This window comes from Laccaria bicolor, genomic scaffold (genome assembly GCF_000143565.1).
Source record: "Laccaria bicolor S238N-H82 LACBIscaffold_11 genomic scaffold, whole genome shotgun sequence".
NCBI classification, from domain to species: domain Eukaryota; kingdom Fungi; phylum Basidiomycota; class Agaricomycetes; order Agaricales; family Hydnangiaceae; genus Laccaria; species Laccaria bicolor.
The window spans coordinates 341,287-365,389 of record NW_001889882.1 but is presented as its reverse complement, the minus strand read 5'-3'; the positions used below and the strand labels follow the sequence as shown (position 1 = coordinate 365,389).

The window sequence follows — 24,103 nt, the reverse complement described above, 5'->3', positions numbered from 1 at the left end:
AAATTCTCATCTTGCTATCTCGTTTCCCACATAGACATAACCGCATTCCCTCGCATACCCTTTCCACTGTTGTGTAATTCTGTCTACTAGAAATATCATTCTCATTGTCTCATGGAACTCGAAAGTACCCGACAAGATGAATTCATGTAAAAAATACAACACGCATTCACGCAGGGAGTAGAATACCTGCCTTCCTATAAGTACAACAAATTCAACCGATAATGCATCATCAGTCCACGTAAAGTCCCTCCTGCGTGATATAATCAGCAACCCCCCGTGGCACATACTGTTTCCACACATCGCCTTCCTTTCCACTGGCCCCAAACCCCAAACGAGCGATCGAGTTTCGTACGGCGCTCGAACTGTACTTGCTCTCATTGTCACCAATATTTATCAGGAATATTCGTTCCGAGGTGATGAAGTCTTGAGCGAGAGCAAGCGCATCCTCTGGCGCAACGGGCTCTCCACCTTTCGGCGGTGTTGAAGGTTGCAGGGAGACCCGTCGTGCGCAGACTACTCGAGAGTTATCTCCCTCAGGCGAAAGAAACGTGTTCATGACGTCTATCATGGCTTTTTCGGACGGGTAGTATTTGGGTGAAAACAGGCGTTGGAGAGTGTCAAGACCGAGCAGGAAGGTCAATTGAGTGTCGGGGTGTGGAGAGGGTGCGAGTGAAGGGTATCGTTGCTTGAGGAAGTCAAGCAAGTTTTTGGACTTGCCTACGAAGGTAGGTTCATCCGTTATTGCGATGGCAACGTTCGCTAACTCTTCTGGGATCAATTTATTGTCCTCGGCTTGTGAAGAGACGGAGGGATTGTGCGTAACTATGTCTTTGGCGAGCAGTGCCATCATTTCCAGCCGTTGGAGATAGGTTGCATCACCAGGCTTTAAAGTCTTGTCCGCATTCTTCACTGAGAGGAGGAGAAGTTTGGCATCATAATCACTATCATCATCTGCTGTTCGATTCGGACGTGGAGAGTTGGCGAGCGCGAGGTGTGCTACCGTTGGCGGGTTGAAGGACGAATCTAGGATAGAGATTCTGACTGGGCGCTTGGTCGGTGGTTTATCAACGAGGGGATGAGGGAGTGGCCATTGTTTGTGGGGTATGTATACGAGTTCAATTGGCGGGTGCGACGATCCCTGTTGCAAACGAGAAAGTAAGTGGGCTGCAGTGGCGCGCAGGAACTTAGCGGTCATGGTGGGTTTACAACTGTCGTCCAGGCTGGGCATCGTTTCTGAAACGCCGCCAAAGGTTCGGGTGAGTTTGGATGGAAGTATAACCGAATTTCTAAACAGAAACCTGTTTTGCGGACGTCGCCAGTGAATGTACTTGCCACTGGCCTAGCAGTTGGGTGCGTTTTAGAAATTTAGACGTGGATAAGATAAGATAACACGGTAAATACCGAAGTCGATAATCATCCGAACGGTTTGGAATTTGGCAACCTCCTCACCCAGCATTGCCCACCCAGATCTCTCTAACAACCATGCAAAAAGACGAGGATGGCTTCTACACGCCAGGTTGGTGCGCAAACTATGCCGACGTGGGCTAATAACTGAGATAATCGCGTCCAGTCGCAGGTGCCGTCGATCCACCTGTGGCATTGGCTGCATCAAATCCTGAGGAGGAAAAACCTGGTACGTGCCTCCGAAGATGTCTGACCAAACCGAAATTTATGAATCGGACAACACAGGCGTGAACAGCGACCTCATCCAGTCGACTTTTGAAGTCACGGTTCGTCATTTCCTCGCCACCACATTCCCAGCTTTGACCCGTCCTCTAGGTCACTCTCGCAGATCAACAGCTAGACCCGAACTCCCCCCTTTACAGCGCAAAGACCTTTGAGGAGCTTGGACTGTACGTCGTTCCTACAACCCATCTTCGCTTTGCTAACTCACACGCTAAGGCAAGCAGACCTGCTGAAAGGAATTTATGACATGGGCTTCTCAAAACCTTCCAAGATCCAAGAACGTGCTCTTCCCTTGCTGCTTTCGAATCCGTTAGGATGCCCATTCTCAAAACGATTCATATCGCATTAATCACCCTTTGCAGGCCAACGAACATGATTGGTCAATCTCAATCGGGTACAGGGAAAACGGCAGCCTTCGTTCTCACTATGCTGAGTCGCGTTGATTTTTCGCTCAACAAACCTCAGGTGCGCTCTAGTTTTGTTCTCCAAGGGAAACCTCCATTTGACGACATTTAAATTCTCAGGCACTGTGTCTAGCGCCTTCGCGTGAACTTGCTCGCCAAATCATGTCTGTTGTTGTTGCGATGGGTAAATTCACGAATGTGCAAACGGAATACGCAATAAAGGACAACCTTCCACGAAATGCCACCAATGTCACCGCCCAGATCATAGTTGGCACACCGGGAACCATGACGGATCTCATGAGGCGCAAGGTATGCCTACTTCTCCGCTTGTCCCGAAAAGTTGCTTATGGATGAGTACAGGTTATTGACGTCACACATATTAAAGTATTCGTGTTGGACGAAGCCGACAATATGTTGGATCAAGATGGTTTGGGCGATCAAACCCTCAGGGTGAAAAAGTAGGTCTTTACATGCCTTACCCAAGGATCGAGCTGATTCTCCCCCCCTTGAAAGCCTCCTCCCTCGTGGAAGCCCAGTCCAAATCATCCTGTTTTCCGCTACGTTCCCAGATCATGTCCGTTCATTCGCAGCCAACTTCGCGCCCAACGCAAACAAGATCGAGCTGCAAAAAGAGGAGTTGAGCGTGGAAGGTATCCGACAATTTTACATGGACTGCAGAAACGAAGAGCACAAATACGATATTCTGGTTTCTCTCTACTCCCTTTTGACCATCGGCCAAAGCATCATTTTCTGTCAGGCATGTTGAACCACGTTTTTTTGGGAGTGATCTCATTGAGTTGTCAAATAGCATCGACATACCGCCGACCGTATTTCTCAGCGCATGACGGCGGAAGGTCACAAGGTGGCATCTCTACACGGAGCCAAAGATGCTGCTGAACGCGATGCCATTATTGACCATTTCCGCGAGGGACGAGATAAAGTTAGCCATTTTATCGCCTCCTTTCAGGCGGCTAGAACTAAAAAAAATTGCAGGTTCTCATCACCACCAACGTCATCGCCAGGGGTATCGACATTCTCCAAGTGAATATGGTGGTAAATTATGATCTTCCCCTTATGAACGAGCGTGAGAAGGGAGGGGACGGGATACCTGACATTGAGACGTACATTCACCGAATTGGTATGCGTTTCATTTCTGCCTATCGTCTCCTCATTGTTCAACGTTTTTTTATCAGGTCGGACGGGTCGTTTTGGACGCAAGGGTATTTCAATAAACTTTGTCCACGACAAGAAGACATGGTTGCAGATGGAACAGATAGAGAAAGCACTTGGGAGGAAAATCATTCGTATAGAGACGAACGATTTGGATGAGATGGAGGAGGTAAGGCTGAGGTCCCGTCAAATTTCCGTCCGAGCACAACTAAGTCTTTGGCACTTTCGCAGAAAATGAAGAAGGCGCTAAAATAGTGCCGACTTTATCTTACCGACCCTTTTGTTTTCTGCTCATTTCGTTATCTGGGATTACTTTCTTCTGTCCGACGCTCAAAGCGCTTTTGACGACTTCTACGACCCCTTTATCAAAGAATTGGCGAAAGGCCAGCCCTTTATTATTGAAGGACGTGATATTCTGTGACCGCCAGAGCCTTTGGTACTTAGTCTTGTAACCTAACGCTCCTTTTTTGAGGCTTTCCGCTCATCGGGAACTGGAAGCGCATCTCTTAAATTTTTCGCATGACAAATTTCTTTTGAAATATCCCATGAGTATGGAGCACCTACGAACTGAAGCTTGAATGCAGCTGGTAATGAGCTTGTTTGTGTTTGTTCTCAACGCTTTTGCTTTCCAAAAACTTACCGATTTAGAAAGACGGACCTGGACGCAACCTTCTTCATTTTTTCCAACCCTCGAGGGCGATGAGCAACCTCATCTCATCTGTCGCTTGGGTGCGGAGAGGAGTTTCTGCTCAACACCCAACAAAATATATTCTCGATGATCAAGAACTCGAGCGTGTCAGTGCTCTGGCCAGAATTGAGCTTGAGGATGCTCGCATTGAACTCGAACGCGCCCACTTGGCTGCACTATCTATGGGGAAAGGAGCGGAGGGTGACGAAGCAGATGATGTCGTCGACGATGACGATGAGGCAAACTGGGTCGAGTGAGTTTTGCAGGTTTCTCTGAGATGGAAGAGTGGCCGATTGATCGGCAGTTTTTTTCAGCGAAGATGGTGATGCTATGGACGTAGACTCTGGTCCTACAAAACCGAAACCAAAAACCGACGATCTATCAGAATATAATTTGGATGACTATGACGATGATGCGAAAACGACTGGTGAGAGATACAGGGCAATTTTGTATGCTTCCTCGCAATTGACGTTTTACAGCTGTTGGACCATTCAGTAACATCAAAGGTCTCACATATTACCGGGATAATGAAGAGGACCCTTATATCACACTCAAAGATGTGTGTCTCCCTGCCATATCCTTTTGAGTTCTCGCTCATTTATTTATCTTTCTTCAAGGAAGATAACGACGAAAGGGAAGAGCTAGAGGTGCTTCCAACGGATAACCTCCTCGTGGTCGCAAAAACCGAAGATGAAATCTCTCAACTAGAAATTTACGTGTACGACGAGTCAGAGGAAAATCTCTACGTCCACCACGATCTCATGCTGCCGAATTTCCCTCTTTGCCTTGAATGGCTCGATTTTCCTCCGGCTTCCTCATCTTCCAATTCAATACCAGGGCCCAACAACCCAGACAAACCAGGCTTCGGAAACTACATCGCTGTTGGCACACTCGATCCTGAAATCGAAATCTGGTCTCTCGACGTCCTAGACGCCATGTACCCCACCTCCATTCTCGGTCGACCAGACCAAACAAAGGCGCATGTCCCCACACCACTAGGGACGGGAAAGAAAAGGCGTAAAAAGGCAAAGCATCGTTCCGTGGAAACTGGGTACCACGTCGATGCCGTTCTCGGCCTGAGTTGGAACAAGATTCAACGCAACCTTTTAGCGAGTGCCAGTGCGGATCGCACGGTTAAACTGTGGGATCTCACACGAGATCCCACCATCAATGGAGGTGGGGAGGGTGGTGGTGGTGCGATTCGAAGTTTCGATGTGCACAAAGACAAAGTGCAAGCCGTGCAGTGGAATGCGCAAGATCCGACTGTCCTGCTGACAGGAAGTTACGATAGAACCATACGCACCTTTGATTCTAGAGCACCTGGAAGTGGTGTTGGCGCGATAGTAGGAAGCGATGTGGAGGCATTGAAGTGGGATCCTTGGGAATCGCACGGATTTTATGTGAGATCTCTTTGGCCTCTTGTTTTAATTACTTTTTAAATGGAATGCTACAGGCGTCTCTTGAAAATGGACTTGTCCTAAATTTCGACGCCCGCGCTCTTCCCTCAAACCTTGACAATCCTTCACCCGCACGCTTTACTTTATCGGCGCACGATGGAGCGGCTTCAGCCATCGATGTCAATCCTCACATAAAAGGCTGCATAGTCACAGGCGGAATGGACAAGCTCGTCAAAGTGTGGAACATCAACGATGAAGACGGTGGCAAAAGAACGGTCAGCCTCGTTACATCGCGAGATCTTGGAGTTGTAAGATCACATTCTTAACTCTCCCGATGTCATCTCTGATTTCTTTTTCCGCTCCAGGGAAAAGTATTCTCTACAGTATTCTCTCCTGACCATCCGCTGACCGTAGCGGCCGCTGGTTCCAAAGCGAAACTGCAGATCTGGGATGTTGGTGCTAATTTCGGGACACGAAAAGCATTTGCCTCAAAACTTCGAGAAGCTGGCCGGGTGCTCAAGGAGAAGGAGGCTAGTCAAGGAGGGGTCATCGGAGTGGTTAGCGATAACGAAGAGAGTGGAGATGAGGCGGAAGAGTAGCTTTCTGCATTTTAGTTCCTTAAAAATTGTGACTTCCAAGGAGGATGAATTCAGTTAGATTTGTTTTCAAGGAGCCAGCGACCAATAAAAATATTCCTTTATCCAGGGTATCAAACTATAGGCTGGACGCTGAAGAGTCAGCTACCAAAGTAGCCAGGTCGTAATAGTGAATAATGTAAGGGTAAATAAAGTGGCTACGTGTCTTGATGAATAACAAACATCCCGAACCCCCAGCTCTCAGTCAAACTTTCTCCTCCGGTAAGAGATAGTTCTAGGTGTTTTAGGCATCGTGATCATGGTCTGTATGACGTCGTTCAGTGACATGGAGATAATTGGTTTGCAAAGGAAAGACCTACGTGATAATTATGCTCAGGAACCTTTTCGATGCGTAGTTCCATATTGCGGATGACGGTGGCAATGATGGTACCCAGCTGGAGGTATGCAAACTAAGGAAGCGAGTCGTAAATACCAAAACAGAAGAGGCATGAAAGGAGATAACCCACTTGTTCACCAATACACCTATGTTTCCCCGCACCAAATGGCTGATAAGGGCTCTCCGTTCCCTTGCTGACGGCACCGAATCCATAATCGATCTTCTCGCCATTTACATCAGCGTAGGTGTCAAACGCTTGCGCTGCAACGCCTTCGGGATCGCTCCAGCGAGAGGGGTTCCATTCGTTGGCATCTTTCCACACACGAGGGTCCGTCTGGCTGACAGCAGGGCAAGCGAGAACATAGTGGCCCTTCGGCACGATGTAGATGCCATCTTTGGAAGGAGCAGAGATCGTAGCAGGGACTGCCACGTCGTCACGGACGTGGCGCATTATGCTGTGGATGGGAGGATGGAGGCGGAGAGTCTCGCGGATGACGGTATCCATGATAGGGAGAGAGCGAAGTTCTTCATAAGTCATTGAACGGAGCTTGCCATCAGGAGTAGAGAAGTGCTGGACTTGTTCTTGATACAGGGCGTCGCTGGAATTGTTTCGTTAGTTATCTGGAATCGATGAAAATGAATTCATGACGTACGCAACCTGGGGATTGGCGGCAAGGTGGAGTAGTGTCCATGAACCGGAGGCGGAGCTCGTATGTTGCCCTGCCATGAGAAGGGCAATCATGATGTGGGCGATTTCATGGTCCTTGAGGAGTTTGCCCGACCGGTAAGCCTGTTGCATAAGTGCAGCAATCATGTCGTGTTCGTGCTAATACCAGTTAGTTAGACGAAGGGAGAAATCATGCTGTGAACTGACATCATCGTGGCCAGCCCTGCGCCTCTTGATAATGTCAACATAGAATGCGCTCATCTTCGTGTGTGCCCGATCGCGCCTTCGATAGCTCGCAAGCGGCAAGTTGGGGAACAAAAAGTTAAGAGGGGTAAATCCACCGTCGAGGTCATTGTAGAGATGCGCAAACTCCTTGTCGAGGTTCTCCCGAACTTCCTTGCCCTGAAGAGTCCTTGATGCGGTAAGAATCGTGATTTCCTGCATGACGTTGACGACATCGAATGTGCCCCATTCGTTAATGTCGTTCTGCTGGAATACTTTGAAGGCGGCGTCGTTCCTCATAAACTCTTCCACTTCTTCCTCAATCATACCAACATAGGCGCGTAGATTGTCGGTTGAAAGGCCAACTTTGACGAACTTCTTTTGCTCCATGAAGACCTCGTTAGGGACATCGTAGACGACGTCCTTACCGAAGATGGGGGTAGTTAAGTGCTAGAAAGGACGATGAGAAAATGACAAAAGGCACGCGCGGGACGTACAGTATAAGCATCCTCGGCATTCAGCACCGTTGATTTTCCACCAAGAATAAAATTGTTCCCTCTAGGTCCCAGAGCAACGGTCACGCGACGACCAAAAAGTATGAATGTAAACACGTCGCCATACTTAAAAAAGAAAATCAGCTCAATGGATGGAAATGAACAATTAAAGCCGACTTACTTTTTTTTGACACTTGAAGAAAAAGTTCAGGGGGTCGTTTCCATACGAGATGGCCGAACCAATGATAGGAAGCCAGTGGAAGACAACAGGAGGTTCGGAGGCTCTGCGAGGAATCTAAAGAACCATTTTTGATGAGAGCAATGAGAGGCAAAAAACCAGTCGTGCTTACTAGTTGAGCAAGAGCGTTGAGAATTATAACGATTAGAGGGATATTGAGGACGGCAATGAGAGCAAAACGCGAGTTCAAGGGAGGAAGGTTTGCTTGTGCATGAGCAAGGTAACCCGACCAATGGTCCGAGAGTGGCATCGAGCCGTTCAAATGCGTGGCGAACGACATGATGGTGGGCAAATTCTTGACATCCCACACACGATTTTATATAGAACTGAAAATTCAGAATCGAACCATGTCCAAACACGGCAATAGATTAGATGAAAGTTTACGTGATTAGATCTACAGAATTTAGACTACACTACCTCCTTCGCCTCCACAATAACCTTTAGATTAACTCCAAGCTGGATATCTTTGATTTTCAATGAAAGCCGAGTTGAAAGAGGCCACATCTCCGCATTCCGTACAGTGCCTTTTAGCCCTAGACTCGGTATGATAACATCGCCCTGGAGTATATGCTCCGACTTATTTTGAAAAGGTACATTTGTCGCGAACCCTTGCAGATTTTCCAGCGGGTCATTCTCCACAGGGCCTGATCGCTCTCTTTCTTCCATCCACCGCTTCAGTTTCATCAGCTGCCAAAACGTAACGTGAACACGGTCCGCGTGTGACTGTATCTTCTCCTGCGATGCGTTGGCAGCAAGATAGTTAACCAAGGCAGCTTCGTCAAACAGAGGCTTCGTCTTTGATCCTATTAATGCATGGTGAATCTGCCAGTGGAACATCAAATCCGAGAACCGTCGCAGTGGGGACGTCACGCGAACATATCCCTCGCCCTCCGGAAGTCCAAGACTGTAATGGCGCTTTGGACTCAAAGAGTACCCAGCCTTGGGTACCAACAGCAAGTCAGGTAGGACGGATTCTAGCGGGACGTAGTTTCTAGGTGTTCGCAGACTCAAGATCCTCTCCAAGGCGGCCTCGGAGTTCATCTTCATTGGCTCGCCCGTCCGTCGTAAAGCAGGCAGACCTTTGTCTGTGCAGAACCGAGATGCGACACGGCAGGCAAACTTCATCATCTCCGCCACGAGACTGCGTGAGCCCCTGTCAATCTCGTCTATACTTGATACTGCAACGTTAAACGAGGGGAAGCCTCTGAAGCGAGAGTTCTCCAATGTCGGACTATTGAGCCCAGGTGGAAGCTTGAAATGCTCAATCTGGGCGTTTGGAAGGATATACATGACCACCCCGTCTCGCTGCCGCTTATCCACGGAGGAGTTAGCAACGCGATACAGGAGACGGAGGTCATTCTTCTGATCTGGCGTCAGCTCAATCTTGGTCTTCGCTGGCTTCGGCACTCCTCCATATGGATACCATTTAACAGCGGGGTCGAACCCCATAACTTCATCCACAGCATTATAGTTCAAAACGTGAACGTTACGAACGAGGCCAGCGCGCACTCTATAGTCCAAAATGTTACCTCCTGAATCCACTTTTGCACTGAACGTAAGCGTGCGATCTGGCGACCCCGAGCCCAAGCCTGAGCCCAAAGACATGCCACGTTGCGTCAACGTGCGTGGAAAGAGAGGCCACGAGCGGTGACACTGGTAGGTTGTTGACCCTCGAGCCATAGCCTCTTTCGCGAGTATGTGAGACGGTGGGATGATAGAAGCTGGATCCGCGACGTGTGTATGCACCCATGTAGCATCCTCTCCAGGACAAGCTTCAACAGAAATGCCATCGTCAAGTTCTTCGGCATGTAGGTCATCAATGACATATACGGGCAAATTCCCAAAGTCGTGCCGTACAGAATGTAGAGGATCTGCGGGATAAAAATCTTCTGGACCTAAAGGGCTATTTGGGAGAGGTTTTGATGCAAATGATCGTTTGACAATAGCATCTTTCTCCTTGACACGAGATGATGTCACTTCTGGTTCCTGGTCTAAATCAAGAGCGGGATTTAACGAAACGACGTCCTGCCAGGGGGCAATCACCCTAAGGTCGACCAGCATTCGGTAGACAAGATAGTCCGCTATTGGTGGGCCATGTGGATCGAGTAACTTCATGATGGCACTTTGTCCCAGAGAGTATGGATCCGACTGCGTTGATCGGAATGGACGCAACGAGCGAAGGAGGAAGGACAAGATGACTTTGTCGGAGTTGTTCCATATTTGCTCGGCTGGTTGCTGGCTCGGAGGTTCACTGAAAGATTCAGAATAATCCTGCTTGCTCTGTTTTATTACAGCCCTCGCCTTTTCGGCAAATTGATGTAAAGGCCCATTGGGTATCCTTTTCCAGTTATTGATAGCTTCAATGCAAGCCACGTCTTCTTGTGGACGGACATTGAAGGTTTGCGTTGACGTATAAGGTTCACGAGCTACGAAGTATTTCGGTTGGTCCATAATGTATTTGTGGGCGGCAAATACGGTCGCAACGGATGGCGTCTTATTAAGAAGCCTTGTCATCTCGCCTAACGTTGCTCGACCCCACTTCTTTGGATCATGATGCCTAGTAGCAGCATACAAGTTCATACGCTTGCCAGTGAGCAAAGTTTGCTCCTCCTCAACGGCGTTCTCGAGCGCCCGTAAGCGTTTAAGAACTTCTACGCGTGCGTTGATCTCGTGCTGGGAGGTTGCTATTTTCTCGAAGCCACATCGTATCGCCTGTTGCGCAGAAGTGAACGCGGGTATGGAGAACATGATATCACCTTCATTATGAATCCAAAGCTCCCCGTTCGCCACAAGGGTCATAGTATACCTTGAGGTTTCGATGAACGTTTCCCCAAGGACGACGCCATGAGCTAAGCCCTCGTTTCTGTAACGAAGGCGTAAATATAGGCTAAACCAAAAAAAGGAAACGCACCTCCTCAACTCGACGAAAGTTCCGGGAGAGCACTCCGTCATTGACATATCGCTCTCCTCACTCAAGGGCCCCTCCGCCTCCCCAGCAGCGAACTCCAGCTGTTCATTTGAAGGTGCACGCGATTTGACAGAGTCGAGCAAACTTTGCGCAGCGCGGTTCGCAGAAAGGTACTCCCGGCCCCCGACTTTTGACTGCTTTTCAATGAGTTTTTGCGTGAGAGTGTTCATACTAAGCCAGTCGTCAGGTTTGAGGTCCTGTAGCTTGGATGATGGAGTTCCTGGCTCATGTTCGTTGACTGACGATGACGATGCGAGTGAGCGGTGGTGTATGCGAGGGGCGGGCGTTAAACGACAAGGAAGGCTTGCTATGATAGTCTGGCATGAACGCGCTTGTCGCGTCATGACTATTCTGAACGAACTTGAACAAAACTTGAATGAAGGTCACCGTGACGATCAAAATTTCCAGTCCGGGCCGTTTCCCCATTCAACTCAATATCACCTTTCTTTCTAAAACACCAATCGACATTCGACACAATGTTCAAACGCGTCGAGAAACGGCGCCGAAAGAAAGAAGAGGAGGAAGAACTCGGTCTAGACGAGGACATGAAGGAGGTTCTTGGGATCCACGACACGGATTCGGAAGAGTCCAACTCTGAATCGGATTCAGAGCCTGAAGGCGATAGTGACTCTGACATTGAAGAAGGTGGGGGTCTAGGCGAAGAAGGGGACGAGCGTGAAGCTGAAGCTGAGGAGAGTGGAGAAGAGGAAGAGGAAGAAGACCCCTCCGTAACAGTCGCCCAAGCGCTGCAGGACCCCATCTACGTCGTATCCGTCCTACCAGAAGTAAAAGCCTGCATCGTCTGCCCCGGAAAACTTCTCAAAGGCGTGAAAATGGTCCAACTGCACAGAACCTCCAATGCATGTATGCTTTCGCTCATTAAGATCGCTGCAAGATGTAACTAACAAGCCGACCTCACACAGGCTCATGATCGACGATTGAAAACGTTTAAAAAACTTGCTGCTAACGCGGATTCAACTGGGAGCGCATGGGAGGTCCTCAAGCAACACGCAGAGGATAAACCTAAGCTGTCCCTTGTGGAACCTTCTGCTACATCCAAAAGAGCTGAAAAGAAGGTACGCTCGTTTCCTTTTGACACACTGCACTTTTTATAAAAAGATATTGTTAGGAAGCGAGCAAACTAATCCGCAAAGCTCGTCGCGAAAAAGCAAAAGCAAAGGCTAAAGCCAAGAAAGCAACTGAAAAGCAGCCTGCCCCAGCTGACGACACATCTGCGCCGAAACCCACGTCACCAAAGAAAGAATCTCAGGTTGCAAACGAAGACAAGCCTGCGAAGAAAAAACGTAAAGTAGGAGATCTGGCCAATTCTCCAAGGAAAAAGAAGGAAAAAGACGCAGTAACTCCATCTTCTGCGGAGCAAGACGAACCTAAAAAAGCTGGTCCAACGACCGAGGCCACAACTCTAGCAAAAGCTGTCAAGAGCATAGCCAAATCTACACATGACCGGGCAAAAACAGCGCGGTCGCGGGCGTCAAGCATGTCAAAAGCTCCTCGGAGAAAGCCTCTAGTATCATCTTGATTCCTCGTAGATACATGTAAGTAACGATACCCCATTGTTCCCGACAATACGTATACAGCGGCATAACACCACAACGGATTAACGAAAGGAATCGTGGAAAGAGAATGGTCCCAATGAAAATAAAAATAACACACACATACATACACGGATTCCAATAAAAGTATGCATGAATAGCAACCCCGCCCCCCCTCTTCCCTTCTACGCATCAACCACCATCGACCCCTCCTGTCCATTGTCCCAACCCTCAAACCCAAGCTCATCCACGCCCTCCATCCCACCAGCCTCCATAAACCTCCGAACATCCACAACCTTCACCGACACACGCTCGACCCCACCTAGTTCCACTCTGAAAGAATTTCCTTGTCGCTGAGTTTTTTCCATTTCCAACCACATTCGCGTTCCCATTCTTCAAGTGTGGGTGCGAGTGCGAGTGTGGAGGGTGAGAAATGGAATAATACTGCCCCGTCAAAAGACTCATCCGCTTTTTAGCAGGTCGGCGACGCGTCGTTTTCTGCTATGATTATAGGTGGTGGCGTAAGAATCCGAATCAGAGTCCCACGAGTCCGAGTCCAATTCGGCTGGTGACGGGGAACGAGAGGACGGGGGAGGGGTGTTGCAGGGTGTATATATACCGCGCGTGTTCTGTAAATTATGTGTGTCACTGAGGGAAAAAAAGGAAGGAAGAGAAGCTTACGAGCTAATCGGTCGTCTAGCTCGTCTCGTCCCAAATCATCATCCTTCGCAAACCCCAAGTGTTCACCTAGACTTTGTCTCGGAACGTCATGCATCCCTACAGAGGGCGCGCTCGGTAACTGGGATAGTTGTTCCAGAGCGGTTATCCTATGATCATCAGCTCAGTTTTGTCTGTCTCTATGAAAGACCAAATAGGCTCACCTAACTTTCTCCAAAGATCCATCCCTAACATTCAAATCATCCATATTATTCTCCGCTACTTCCAACCTATACCGGGGGCCAAACCCTTCAAAGTACTGATCCCAGGGTAAATTCGGGTCAATGCTGTCTTCTTTCCCAAGTGCACACGCCGTCTCGTACGTCCATGTCCGAGCTACATTTTTCACACCCCCGCCGAGGAGTATAAACGGGATATTCTGTTTTCGGACGAATTGGACGCAGCGCGCGTGTCCGTGCATCGTCAAGTTGAAGCAACCCAGCTTGTCTCCTGCTAAAGAGTCTGCGCCGCATTGGAGGACGATGGCGGAGGGTTGGCACATTTCTAAAATCTTCGTGATGACCTGCAGCACTCCTTAGGATTAAGATAAAAGAAGAAAAGAACACCAACGCACGGGCTCAAAAACACTCCGATACGACTCATCCGTAATCCCATCCTTAAGCGGGACATTAACCGCATACCCGCGTCCCCTCCCCGTCCTTTATCCTCCTGCGTCCCCGTCCCAGGAAAATACTCTCCAAATTTATGGAAACTACACGTCATAACACGATCAGTGGTATAAAACGCCTCTTCGACGCCATCGCCGTGATGGCAGTTGATATCGATGTAGAGGACGCGGGGGTAGAGGTCGAGGATGCCGAGGACGATGTCGTTGATGTAGCAGAACCCGTAGGCTTCGCGTTTTTTGGCGCGGTGTAGGCCGCCAGCCCAGTTTATGGCTATGTCGGCTGCGCCGGAGGTTATGCGTCGGGCGGCAGCTGGGGGGGAGGGGTGAGTTGGGTTCGAGAGAGAGATGAAGGAGGAATGTGGGTGTGTGCCTATGGAACCTCCTACGGAAATGGAGCAGAATTTGAAGAGGCCTTCAAATGCGGGGTCCTACAAGACAGTTCCTAAGCCTTGACGACACTTACATAAGTAGTCTGGTCCGCAGCGCGTCGGCACCTTCATCCGACGATCTTGAACCTCCACAACTCACGAACAACGAACACCACTGCATATTCTCGCGCAATCAACACCTGTACTTTCAGGTCAGCCAGACCACGCGTATAATTTTGTTGTGCATCTCCTCCGCGACCTTCGCGCCCCCCTCTCCGCTGAGAACAAGTTGGGACGAAACTTGCATCCACGTTGCCGCTGAACACGGCGATTGTATCGAATTGTTGATGTTTTTCCTGGATTTTGATTCCACTGGTTCCGTCCGCGAACAGGAAAACTCCCGAGGGTATGTTATGCCTTATTTTAAACACGACTGTCTAACGCATGATCTTTGCATAGGTTGACAGCCTTGGAAGTAGCAAAACCCGAATTCCTCATCGCTTTTGGAGAAAATACTGAAAACACGAAATCTGTTTCCGCTCTTTCCAACTACACCATTAAGCCAACTGGTTCCTTTGCGTCACTTGCCACATTTTTCGGATGGTCAGACTTTATCACTGCACAAGACGACACTGCATCACTTTACACTCCTTCGTTTCTCGACGTGGCTGTCACAGCGCAATTGGTTCTCTCTAACTTTCGTCGAACGTCCCCTATTGGTCGACACCACGATGATCCTGCTTACCTTGCTCAACAGACGAGCTCCTACTCAACAAAGCCAAACTCTTGTGCAACATTTTCGCGATAAGGCAAAGGATGCCGAGCTTGAGAGGAACGGTGCATCTCCTGTAATGAAATCCATGAAGCGCAGAAGATGGTTCAAACAATAAATTTATACCTTGATTTCCGTCAAGATTCGTTCCGAGGTAACGGTGCACCCGGACCACGGGATTCCCAATCTCTTCGTCCAGGTCCAGGTGTTCGCCAGAAATAGGAGATAGCAGAGCTGCGCAAGAGTTCAGAACGAATCGACGCGCTTAGGAACGCCGTTTCCCATGCGGCCAGAGGCAAAATCGCCATGAGAGGTATCCGCCCCATGCCCCCCAAGAAGCGATATCGCGATTCCGAGGATTCCCAAACAACTGCAGTTTCCTCGCTTTCCGAGTACCAAGCTGATTGGGTTCCTGCTTCCCCTCATGCTAACGATCGTCGTGACGTTGCGACCCAAACCACTCTGCTTGACGTCCTTAATATGAATCCTAGTGCGACTTCCCGGCAGCCAGGACTTCCTTCCTTGAGAATTTCGTTCATAATGACGACCCATGTACAAATCTTACCTCGTAGGCCTCTGGGAGGTTAATCGTGAACTTGAGGAACTCGAGGAGAAAGTGACGCCTTCAGACATTGACGGCCAAGACTATGGCTTTACGTTCTTCCCATCCAACATCAGACCAAGCTAGATTTGGTTCTAGACGTCAACAAGGAAAGGTGCCATGTGGACGGAAATACCCTGCCCAGGAACTGCTTGCCCGCTCAGGAGGCCTTTGATGCTTCCATCGATGGCATGGCATGACTTGAAAACAGTTCAAGATTGCGTGGCTTCCGTGAGTACATTAAGTCAGACCTTTCATTCAAGTCCTCATCTTCATTTATGCAGGCCGAGCAATTCGTCGAGTCTGCCAATGACTTCATCACCAGGTCTGAGCGTGTAATCGAAAGGGCAGTTAAGGTTAGTCATCCCAAATTACTTCCTGCTGGTCGCGTTGTTGAACTTGTATAAGAGAAATGAAAAGCAATGCTCGCCAAACTCCGTGCGTCGGAGGCGGGCGCACAATGAGATGATGGTGACATCTTTCAGCAACAAGATTTAGATACGGGTTCCCAAGAGAATGGAAGGCTGATGTTCCCGAGAAGAGGCATTACAACTGTTGCCCCCTCTGGTTATGACCCAGCACGTCAAAGCATTCTTAACTGAGTCAGTCTGTGTGCCAATATTCGATACGAAGGAACATCGATGGTGACTGGTGTGATAAAGCTCGGTTACGGTGTCAACGTCGAGCCGGGGAATGTGCCAACTAGCAACAGAGGGCATAATGAATCATAATTTAAACTCATGACGAACAACAAAATTACTGAAGTACACCACGACATTGTTCTCTACTGATTCTCACCTGCTGAGCTTTGAAGAATAGATCGAAAGATTTCGCGTTCTGTATCCTTAGCCTTTTCACTATCGCATAGCCTTGCGTGCCCAAAGTCAATGATCGTAACTCCAGAGTCACTGATGAGGATATTCTCCGGCCGAATATCATCATGGATAATACCTGCGTGATGGATGGACTCCAGTGTTGACATAGCTGAATCACTATTCGGGAGTAGACATTCAGTATTGGAAGAACAAGTCTCGATAAAGTCACAAAACTTACTAGTCAAAAGTTGACAGCATACATCCTGGATCCAGTGTAGAGATTGGAACACCTGCATAAATCGTGACAAGTGCACATGCAGAATTTTCAACGTCATCAAAGAAACCAATCGTCGGTGTGATGCCTCGATGGACCCCTTTGCACTCCAGAAGACGATAGAGTTCATATTCTCTCTTGAGGGAATCCCGCTGTTGGTCCTCAAACGCAAGCTTCACGACGACATCCAGTGAGCCAGCTCCTTTCATGTTTTTTGGCTTGAGGGTGCCACGGAGGGCTTCGCCGGTTGCACCTTGCCCAATTTCTGAAGTGACGACAATGGTCATACATTGACCTCCGTCGGTGCAGTGGCGTGGCGAAAATGGAAGACTGTTTGGTGGAATATTCAAGGGCAAGGAGCGGATGAATGACGCGGGGGTGGGAGAGTCATACACTCCAAACTGGAGATAGAGGTGTATGAGATCACACTGACTGGAGACGTATAACATTTGCTGGAAGTTGTCAACATCAATGGAAGATTGACATTGTCGAAGCAAACATACATACCTCCATGTCCAGTCTTTCAGCAGCTTTGCCACCAACGGCTGTATGCCTGCTGTGTTCAATGCCACCTGCTCCAGAACTGCCTGCCCCAGGGCCACCTTCTTCGGGACTACCACCTTCTCCGGGACCACCACCTGCTCCTGGACCACCACCTTCTCCGGGACCACCACCTGCTCCACCTGCTCCAGGACCACCTTCTCCAGGACCGCCACCTGCTCCAGGACCGCCACCTGCTCCAGGACCGCCTGCCCCACCGCCACCTTCACTAGGGCTGCCTGCTTCGGGACCACCTACTCCACTACCACCTCCACCCTGGCTATCGTCGGCACTTTTGTCATCCTGTTTCATGCGATCCATTGCATCTTGGACAGCAGCAATGATGAGGCCGACATGAATTTTGCCGTATCCAGGATCATGACAATCATGGGGTACAATAACATCGGATACGTAAAGCGTCTGCGAACTTCGGTGACGGATGCCGATAACTTCATGGTTACCGGAGTGGAGCACAACAACCGATGTGTTAACTCTTGTAGCTTGTGCCCAAGCCTGTGCAAATCGATATCAACATTATTTCAGCAGACATTTTTTTAGTATTACCTGCTGGATAAAGGAGTGTGCCCTTGTGTCCTTGGTTCTGGGAGCCTTGTAGGTCACATGGCTGGGATCCTCGTAGTCACTGTCATCAAATTTTTGTCGCTTTTTGCCCTTGTCCTTCATGGGAGCGCGCTCTTCAGTTGAGAAACGTGCGATTGTGGGTTCCGTGGAGAAATCCCCACTATCAGGTCTTTTTCGTTTTGCGCCACGGTTCGGGTCACTTGATGGTGCAAATGCTGAGGGACCTGCCATTGCAACTGGGGTAGTTTGTTGCGCGGCGGAGGCTCCAGGTTCCGATGGATTTGGCAAAGGTGGTGGGGGACCCATGCGAATATGCTCCATACGACGAGGTTTCTCAAGAAGAGCCCCCACTAGGGGTGGTGCATGACCTGCCTTCGTGGCTGATCGGGTTGTTCGTATAGTTTCTGTATGGTAAATTTGTGGAGTCTTGAATTTTTCGTCGCGTTCAAGTTTTTCACGGCGATGAGGTGGCACCATCGGAGGGCCCATGATTGTAGATGCGGTACCTTGTCGAGCAGGTTCTGATGGATGCGTCGCCGGTGGGGGCAATCTGGAGGGACCTGCACCTGTGTGCCCACCAACTTCACCCTGCTCCATCGCAGGAGCCATGGCTAGGGGTGGTGCGCCGCCTGCCTTCGTAGTTGATCGTGTCATCCTTGAATGGTCAATTTGTGAAGCCTTAAACAACTTGAATACGATGAACAGAATGTTGAATACAAGGTGTAACGGAACGTACATGGAGATTCCACGGGGGATCTACCGCATCACGTCCGACAACAATCTTTGCAGCTTGATCCCTTTCTGCCTTGTGACTAGCATCTGTGCACGGGTTGGATTCGCAAAGCTCCCAAGGAAAAGGATCCGTCGTTTTGGCAATATCGTCCATCACTTTTTTAGGCGCTACAGCCAGATTCTTCAACTCATAAGATGACAATGGCTTTTTATCTGCCCGCATCTTTTGAACAAACTCGCGGGTGGCGCCGTCCATCTTCTCTAATATTGCATTCATGTCTTGTTCAACCGTTGAAAAGGTTGATGATCTCCGGAAAGAATGTTCGCCATCCATGATTGCATAACCTTGGGAAGAAACGTCCGAGGTGAACGTGATGAGGGTTTGCCATCCTGGTACAGCGTTAGGATGTAGGAGTAGTGTTGAAGCCACACATGAGCAGAAGGTTTCAGTCGTTCCTTGCAAAAAGACAGCAACTCCATTTTCGTTGTCTACCTCAGTGGTTTGGAGCCGTAAGATGATATTTCTAAACGCGGCTGTAGGAAAACCTTCGGCGGGAGGTGGAAGGGCATCTTTCACAAGTTCAAGCACTGGATCTACAGTTCCCGCTAGCACCTGTGATAGAGATGGAAGGTGTACCACCCGCTTGAGGATTGCTTCATCAGAGAAGTGTTTTTCGTAAAACGTCCCTTCACGAGTCTTCGTGGATTGTCTTTTGTCAGGGTTAGCAACTAGAGGGGGGGGGTTCCAAGAAAAAAACTCCTCCAGTTCTTGAAGTATTGTATGTAAGTGAAGGAGCATGACTCGTAGAAGCCATGTCAGATTTGAAGCTTTTAGAAACTCAGATACGCACAACGAGTAAGGAAAAACTACCATACATTACATTCCTTCGACACAGATTTACGTTAATAGTAAAAAGGGTCATTGCCTTGGTCAATGGGTGAATTATAATATGCAGTCTGATTGTCAATAAACGTGGGTGGTGCAAGAGGCGGACTAGGCGATGTTTGCTGATAGTGGCGAGGTCGTCGAGGAGAATCATTGTGAGGATCCCGAATTGAAGGAGTGCAGCCCATGCGGCGTGCATCGTAAATGGCTGCATCCAGAGTCGAGTTGCAACCAACATTGTCCTGTGGAACGTGAAGTCTCTGTTCCTCCTCTGCCGTTATCTCTATCTTCGCGCTGAATGCCCTGACATCACCCCGCTGGTTCCAACTCTTGTGCCGTTCTTGAAGATGCCGATGGTAGTTGTACTTCCAATGAACCTCAACACAGAATTCACATCGTATGGGGACATTGGTACACGCCTTCTTTGCAGACATCTTCGCAGCGGCATGGATCATGAACTTGTAAGCTTTCGAGCAAGTTGACTGAGCCTTTCCACTCTGGATCGCAATTGTGCATTTACCGCCTGCGCTTGATTTACCGCAAAAGCCGCATGGAAAGTCTAATGATATCTAGTACAAAATACGCATGAGCAAACAACGCAACAGTCAGAGTTGTAGAAAAACGCACTGCCGCCAGATTCTCTTCACCGTGTTGAACGCCTCTATATCTTCGGAGAATGTGGCCACCCATGTGATTTTGCTGAAGTTCGTTGGACACTTTTTCTCCACAGATGTCGCATTCTTGTATTGTTTTCCCCACAGAAGGTGCCACAATCTCAGTTGTCGAATGGTTGATAACCCATGTTGCACCTTACAAGTATAGTCACGGCTTAAGACTTTGAAAAAGAACAGAGATGATTCTCACCATCTGTTGCTTGGTACGGAAACGGCGTGCTCGTCATGTCTCGGACTACTCCAAAAACTGGGATCTTCAACCGCAAGTCATCGTCATCTTCAATCTTCCTTCTAAGGCTGAGCTCCATTCGACACATATCATTCTCGTCCACTTGCCATGTGTTCCCGACTTCCTCTTGAAGTGCCTGGTCAAGCTGCGGGGTTGGAACTGACATAAACTGGGAGGAGTGCAATGGGTACGTCAAAGAACCATTTACCACGATATTTAAATGATGAAGGCTGGTCGATTGGGTTTGCTTTTGACGGGACTTCGATGCAGAGTTTAAGGCAACATATCGGGAATTCCAAACCCACGACAGTGTAATAGCTTGTGGATCGTTGTTGCTTTTGCGGATGATAGGAAGAAATGAGAGAATTTGGCCGGAAACCTCATACGGCGAATCGGGTAGCGCTATTTCATCCAACGGAGCACAGCTGAGGAGTTCGGAGCCGGATTTAAGGAGTGTGCATTGCAGAATTGCCAGCGCAACGCTATTGTGATTGACCGAGACCAAAGTTGCAAATAGCGACCCCAATTTGAAGACTTCATCACCAGAGAGGCCTGCATGAATTCGTGGCTTCGCGCGATCCCAGCTATCCCCACCAATGGAAAAACATCGAATGCGAAGTAGACGATCATGACTTTTGTTGTAGTCAACGTCGAGGGATCGATCGAAATAACAACGGAGGACAGATTTTTTGTGTACAATACGCCCCTCCACGTCCATCCAAGATGAATAAAATGGCTGACACTGGCTACTTGCCCTCTCAGCTTCAAGTTCTTCCTTGCCATCAAATCTTCGATAGAGGTATTCCTCGTCCAAATCCACAGCTTCCAGTGACACCGACTCTTCAGCATCCTGCCCCAGTGATCGGTCAACCCCTGCTGAGATTCCAGGATACTTGCCGTACAAAGCGGGATTCTGAGGATCTTTCAACGGACGCATGAGGTCGCATTTAGGATCTTGAAATATCATTGCGAAGTCGATGGGTAGGCCATCGTTGAGCATAAAACCAGCCTTTGAAAGGGCAGCTTTGGCTTGTTGCACACCTTCCTTCCAACACGCCAAAAGATCACACGATGCTGCCCGTAGATCTCCCTTCCAATGACGCGGTGAAAGATGATCCACATCGCGACTGCGTTTGAGCTGCAATCGATCAGGACGACGTTCCCATTTTGGATACTTGAGGTATATGTGGTCCAACCGTATCGCGCTACCTATTCGATTGCGCAATTCCTCAACATCAACATCTGGTGAATGGCCCCTTATCATTCGTACCCGCCCAAATAGCACCTCAAGTACATCATCACCAAGCAAACACAAAAAGACTTTGAGTTCGGATCAAGAAGTTTTGTATGCGCTACACGAAATATAGCAGTCCGGACCATACATTGTAGATCGCCGTAAAGATGTTGCGGAAGAAAGGCGCCCCCGTGCTTCAAAAACAAAGCACAAGCTATGTGGGCAAATTTAACGAGGCTTGTGATTTGCTGAGATAGCGTGAATTCAGGATTGATGAAGGGTTCAACAAGAGCCTCCAACAATTCACCAAGAAGGGAGAAGGCTCGATGGGTTGAGTACTCTGACGGATTCAAGTCAGAGTTGTCGATACCACGCAGGTCAGCCGTGACTCGGAGGAGTTTAATCGCTCTTGGAACATCTTGGGGGTCTTTCGGATCGAGGAGCGCGTGGATAGCTTCTACGATAGACGATGCTGGGTTAAGAAGAGCGTAGATCGAGTTTTCCGACCAATCGACATCCGAGAGACGTTCAAGCCACGAGCCGAGGAGACTCTTGTTGATAGTGGTCCCGTTAATCAAAATGCCTTCGCGTGCGCAGATTGTCTTGCAAATACCTAGTAGAAAAGAAAGGTTATGAGAAAATGAGTGTGTAAACCAAGAAAAACTCACGTTTAAGATCATGTTTTACATCCAGATCCTGCGTCATCCCTCCGCTCCCCGTGAAAAGGTTCAATCCTGGAAGATTTCCAAGATGTTGATGCAGGGCATCGGCAGCCGTGAGCTTGTGAGCCATGCAGTGGAGGTACAACGCTGGTCGCCGCTTGGGGTCACCATCCGAAGCTATGGACCAGATGGATCCATGCAACGCCTCGCCATATAGAGACATCTCCCAAGCTTGTCGAAGCTTCTCAATGAGGAGCGCGGAGTCTCGAAATGAGCCCTGTTTGCAAGTGGGCATCAAGAGGACAGGCCGTGCACCGTAATCCACATCGTCATTTCTTGCAAAGGCCGCAACAAAGACCTCCTGCCCCACATGAATCTTCCCATCACGTATCGCTTCACGAACAGCACGCACTATCTCCAAATCTGTTCCCATCTTCACCGAATCCCGCTTTGCATGTTCGCAGACACCGGCTATTTCGTCCGTGGCAGTGAGATAGCAGAGACGACCATCGCTAGCAATTTCGTCCATGGAAAGAGTGATCCCGCAACGTCTGTGTTCAGGTTGAGTGGTCTTGAACATGACCTCAATGTTGTGAAGGATATCTTGCATCCGGGGTTCCCCAATACTGATCCTCAGTTGGTATTCGCGACGACGTTTGGCAAGGGTGTTTCGTGACGGAAAAGCGAAAGGGGATTTTTGCAAGGCATAGAGCGTTGCACCACCACCGAGCTCGTATACAACCGTGGCAATGTCCAGCTCCATCTCGCTGAAGTTTCGAGCCTGATATTTTCCCTCGACTGACAACTGCGTCATCTCGAACAACTTCTCTAAGCTCCAGTTTTGATCCAGCCAATTTCTAAATAGCCTGGGCAAAGCGGGAACGTCGTGCGTAGCGAGGAATTTGAGGAGGTTTTTAAGTGTTGATTCAACTTGAAGAAGGCGGTCAAGCATCCTCGAGTCATTGAGAGACTAGTAAAGTTGTCAGGACACTGTATCAATGTATCAATGTATAATGTTAAGAACGTACAGTCAGCGTCGCTTGTTTCATTCTTTCAACTTTGCCACTTAGATGCTGTTGGGCCTGTTGGTGGCTGGGAAAGGCATGCCGCAGCAGTTGAGGTGGTTTCTGAGCCCTTTCTTGCACAGCCGAAACGAGGTTCCTTACCTCCTGACACGGTTTGCATGCCAAGAAGCCTTTGGGGGCATAGCCGGAACACGACAGTGAGCGAACATGGATTATGGAGGAGTCCGAGTTAACGGTTAGAAGCGTGTAGCCTGGCGCGACACCACAGGAGGGGTCGTGAGCGGCAAACGGATAGGTAAGATAAGGAGCTCCGAGCTCCCATTGGTAGAGAAGGCCTTGACAGCCATCCGAGCGGGTGGTGGATGGAAACGAGTTCGCATTTTGAGTGCGTTGTTCTGCGATAATACGATCTATCGAAAGGGAGAGCTGATATGAGCATTGTAGTACGTCGATCTGACAAACACACCTGCAAAATCGAGTCGGCACTGTTTACTTTTCTGATGATTCTTCAACGTGTTGGAAGGAGAGGCGACTCCTCTATTAATTGTCTTGTAGCATAGGTCGCAATTTACTTGCTGATTTGATGAAGTCGAAGTTTGAACGTTTTCTTTGAATGATTGTGAAGTCGAATTATGAACAGATCGTGAAGGCGAAGTATGGATGGGCGGAGAAGTGGATTCGGATAGTACACTATTTACAGCGTCAATCTGCCATGTGAACTGTATCGAAGAGGTGGACGCGTCTGAACCTAGACGCGTTGAGGGTGGGTGAACGAGAGCTCAACAGCGCTCATCGTTCAACGCTATTGCTGAGATTGAAACCTGAAGCCTGCCGTGCATCTGCCGCTGTCCGCTTTTGGGAGTACCCCCCACCCCTACCCCGTGAGAACGATGTGCACCGATCGT

General features: G+C 49.0%; 10 protein-coding genes across 10 annotated transcripts; 5 read left to right on the top strand and 5 right to left on the bottom strand.

Annotated features, from left to right (window-relative positions):
- Window positions 1-229: 229 nt before the first annotated feature.
- LACBIDRAFT_296982 (uncharacterized protein) lies at window positions 230-1,228 on the bottom strand (the record flags this gene model as incomplete). The annotated part of the gene is made up of 1 exon (XM_001880581.1): window positions 230-1,228. The coding sequence occupies one exon, from the start codon at window positions 1,226-1,228 to the stop codon at window positions 230-232; it is 999 nt and encodes a 332-aa protein (XP_001880616.1).
- Window positions 1,229-1,482: 254 nt separating this feature from the next.
- Window positions 1,483-3,515, top strand: LACBIDRAFT_296981 (uncharacterized protein; the record flags this gene model as incomplete). Its single annotated transcript, XM_001880808.1, has 13 exons — window positions 1,483-1,516; window positions 1,571-1,633; window positions 1,690-1,730; window positions 1,780-1,853; window positions 1,903-1,995; window positions 2,049-2,151; window positions 2,211-2,399; window positions 2,451-2,548; window positions 2,604-2,847; window positions 2,899-3,030; window positions 3,084-3,228; window positions 3,284-3,429; window positions 3,492-3,515. The coding sequence occupies 13 exons, from the start codon at window positions 1,483-1,485 to the stop codon at window positions 3,513-3,515; spliced, it is 1,386 nt and encodes a 461-aa protein (XP_001880843.1).
- A 444-nt stretch (window positions 3,516-3,959) lies between these two features.
- Window positions 3,960-5,944, top strand: LACBIDRAFT_190410 (uncharacterized protein; the record flags this gene model as incomplete). The annotated part of the gene is given in 7 exon segments (XM_001880807.1): window positions 3,960-4,196; window positions 4,235-4,251; window positions 4,263-4,375; window positions 4,428-4,507; window positions 4,566-5,348; window positions 5,402-5,653; window positions 5,711-5,944. The coding sequence occupies 7 exon segments, from the start codon at window positions 3,960-3,962 to the stop codon at window positions 5,942-5,944; spliced, it is 1,716 nt and encodes a 571-aa protein (XP_001880842.1).
- Window positions 5,945-6,258: 314 nt separating this feature from the next.
- On the bottom strand, window positions 6,259-7,995 carry LACBIDRAFT_234769 (uncharacterized protein; the record flags this gene model as incomplete). The annotated part of the gene is made up of 6 exons (XM_001880580.1): window positions 6,259-6,390; window positions 6,448-6,916; window positions 6,971-7,143; window positions 7,192-7,656; window positions 7,704-7,826; window positions 7,882-7,995. Coding segments are annotated over 6 exons (1,476 nt in total), but the record flags the coding sequence as incomplete, so codon positions are not given.
- A 351-nt stretch (window positions 7,996-8,346) lies between these two features.
- Window positions 8,347-11,076, bottom strand: LACBIDRAFT_296978 (uncharacterized protein; the record flags this gene model as incomplete). Its single annotated transcript, XM_001880579.1, has 2 exons — window positions 8,347-10,801; window positions 10,850-11,076. 2 exons carry the CDS (start codon window positions 11,074-11,076, stop codon window positions 8,347-8,349), a joined length of 2,682 nt encoding a protein of 893 aa, XP_001880614.1.
- A 271-nt stretch (window positions 11,077-11,347) lies between these two features.
- Window positions 11,348-13,020, top strand: LACBIDRAFT_294129 (uncharacterized protein). The gene is made up of 4 exons (XM_001880806.1): window positions 11,348-11,766; window positions 11,830-11,982; window positions 12,036-12,496; window positions 12,565-13,020. Exons 1-3 carry the CDS (start codon window positions 11,383-11,385, stop codon window positions 12,444-12,446), a joined length of 948 nt encoding a protein of 315 aa, XP_001880841.1. The 5' UTR covers window positions 11,348-11,382; the 3' UTR covers window positions 12,447-12,496; window positions 12,565-13,020.
- Window positions 13,021-14,519: 1,499 nt separating this feature from the next.
- On the top strand, window positions 14,520-14,980 carry LACBIDRAFT_296975 (uncharacterized protein; the record flags this gene model as incomplete). The annotated part of the gene is made up of 2 exons (XM_001880805.1): window positions 14,520-14,578; window positions 14,632-14,980. 2 exons carry the CDS (start codon window positions 14,520-14,522, stop codon window positions 14,978-14,980), a joined length of 408 nt encoding a protein of 135 aa, XP_001880840.1.
- A 270-nt stretch (window positions 14,981-15,250) lies between these two features.
- On the top strand, window positions 15,251-15,532 carry LACBIDRAFT_296974 (uncharacterized protein; the record flags this gene model as incomplete). The annotated part of the gene is made up of 1 exon (XM_001880804.1): window positions 15,251-15,532. One exon carries the CDS (start codon window positions 15,251-15,253, stop codon window positions 15,530-15,532), a length of 282 nt encoding a protein of 93 aa, XP_001880839.1.
- Window positions 15,533-15,654: 122 nt separating this feature from the next.
- Window positions 15,655-21,277, bottom strand: LACBIDRAFT_296972 (uncharacterized protein; the record flags this gene model as incomplete). The annotated part of the gene is made up of 10 exons (XM_001880578.1): window positions 15,655-15,776; window positions 15,830-15,901; window positions 15,954-16,537; window positions 16,599-17,086; window positions 17,142-17,687; window positions 17,739-18,434; window positions 18,493-19,316; window positions 19,415-19,943; window positions 20,002-20,183; window positions 20,239-21,277. 8 exons carry the CDS (start codon window positions 21,275-21,277, stop codon window positions 16,330-16,332), a joined length of 4,512 nt encoding a protein of 1,503 aa, XP_001880613.1. The 3' UTR covers window positions 15,655-15,776; window positions 15,830-15,901; window positions 15,954-16,329.
- Window positions 21,278-21,537: 260 nt separating this feature from the next.
- On the bottom strand, window positions 21,538-23,222 carry LACBIDRAFT_296971 (uncharacterized protein; the record flags this gene model as incomplete). The annotated part of the gene is made up of 3 exons (XM_001880577.1): window positions 21,538-22,124; window positions 22,180-23,143; window positions 23,202-23,222. The coding sequence occupies 3 exons, from the start codon at window positions 23,220-23,222 to the stop codon at window positions 21,538-21,540; spliced, it is 1,572 nt and encodes a 523-aa protein (XP_001880612.1).
- Between the last annotated feature and the right edge of the window lie 881 nt (window positions 23,223-24,103).

Coding starts and splice junctions, on each gene's coding strand:
- LACBIDRAFT_294129 (XM_001880806.1), top strand. CDS start 11,383: ATGTTCAAACGCGTCGAGAAACGGCGCCGAAAGAAAGAAGAGGAGGAA. Junction 11,767..11,829: donor AACTGCACAGAACCTCCAAT/GCATGTATGCTT, acceptor GACCTCACACAG/GCTCATGATCGACGATTGAA. Junction 11,983..12,035: donor CCAAAAGAGCTGAAAAGAAG/GTACGCTCGTTT, acceptor AGATATTGTTAG/GAAGCGAGCAAACTAATCCG.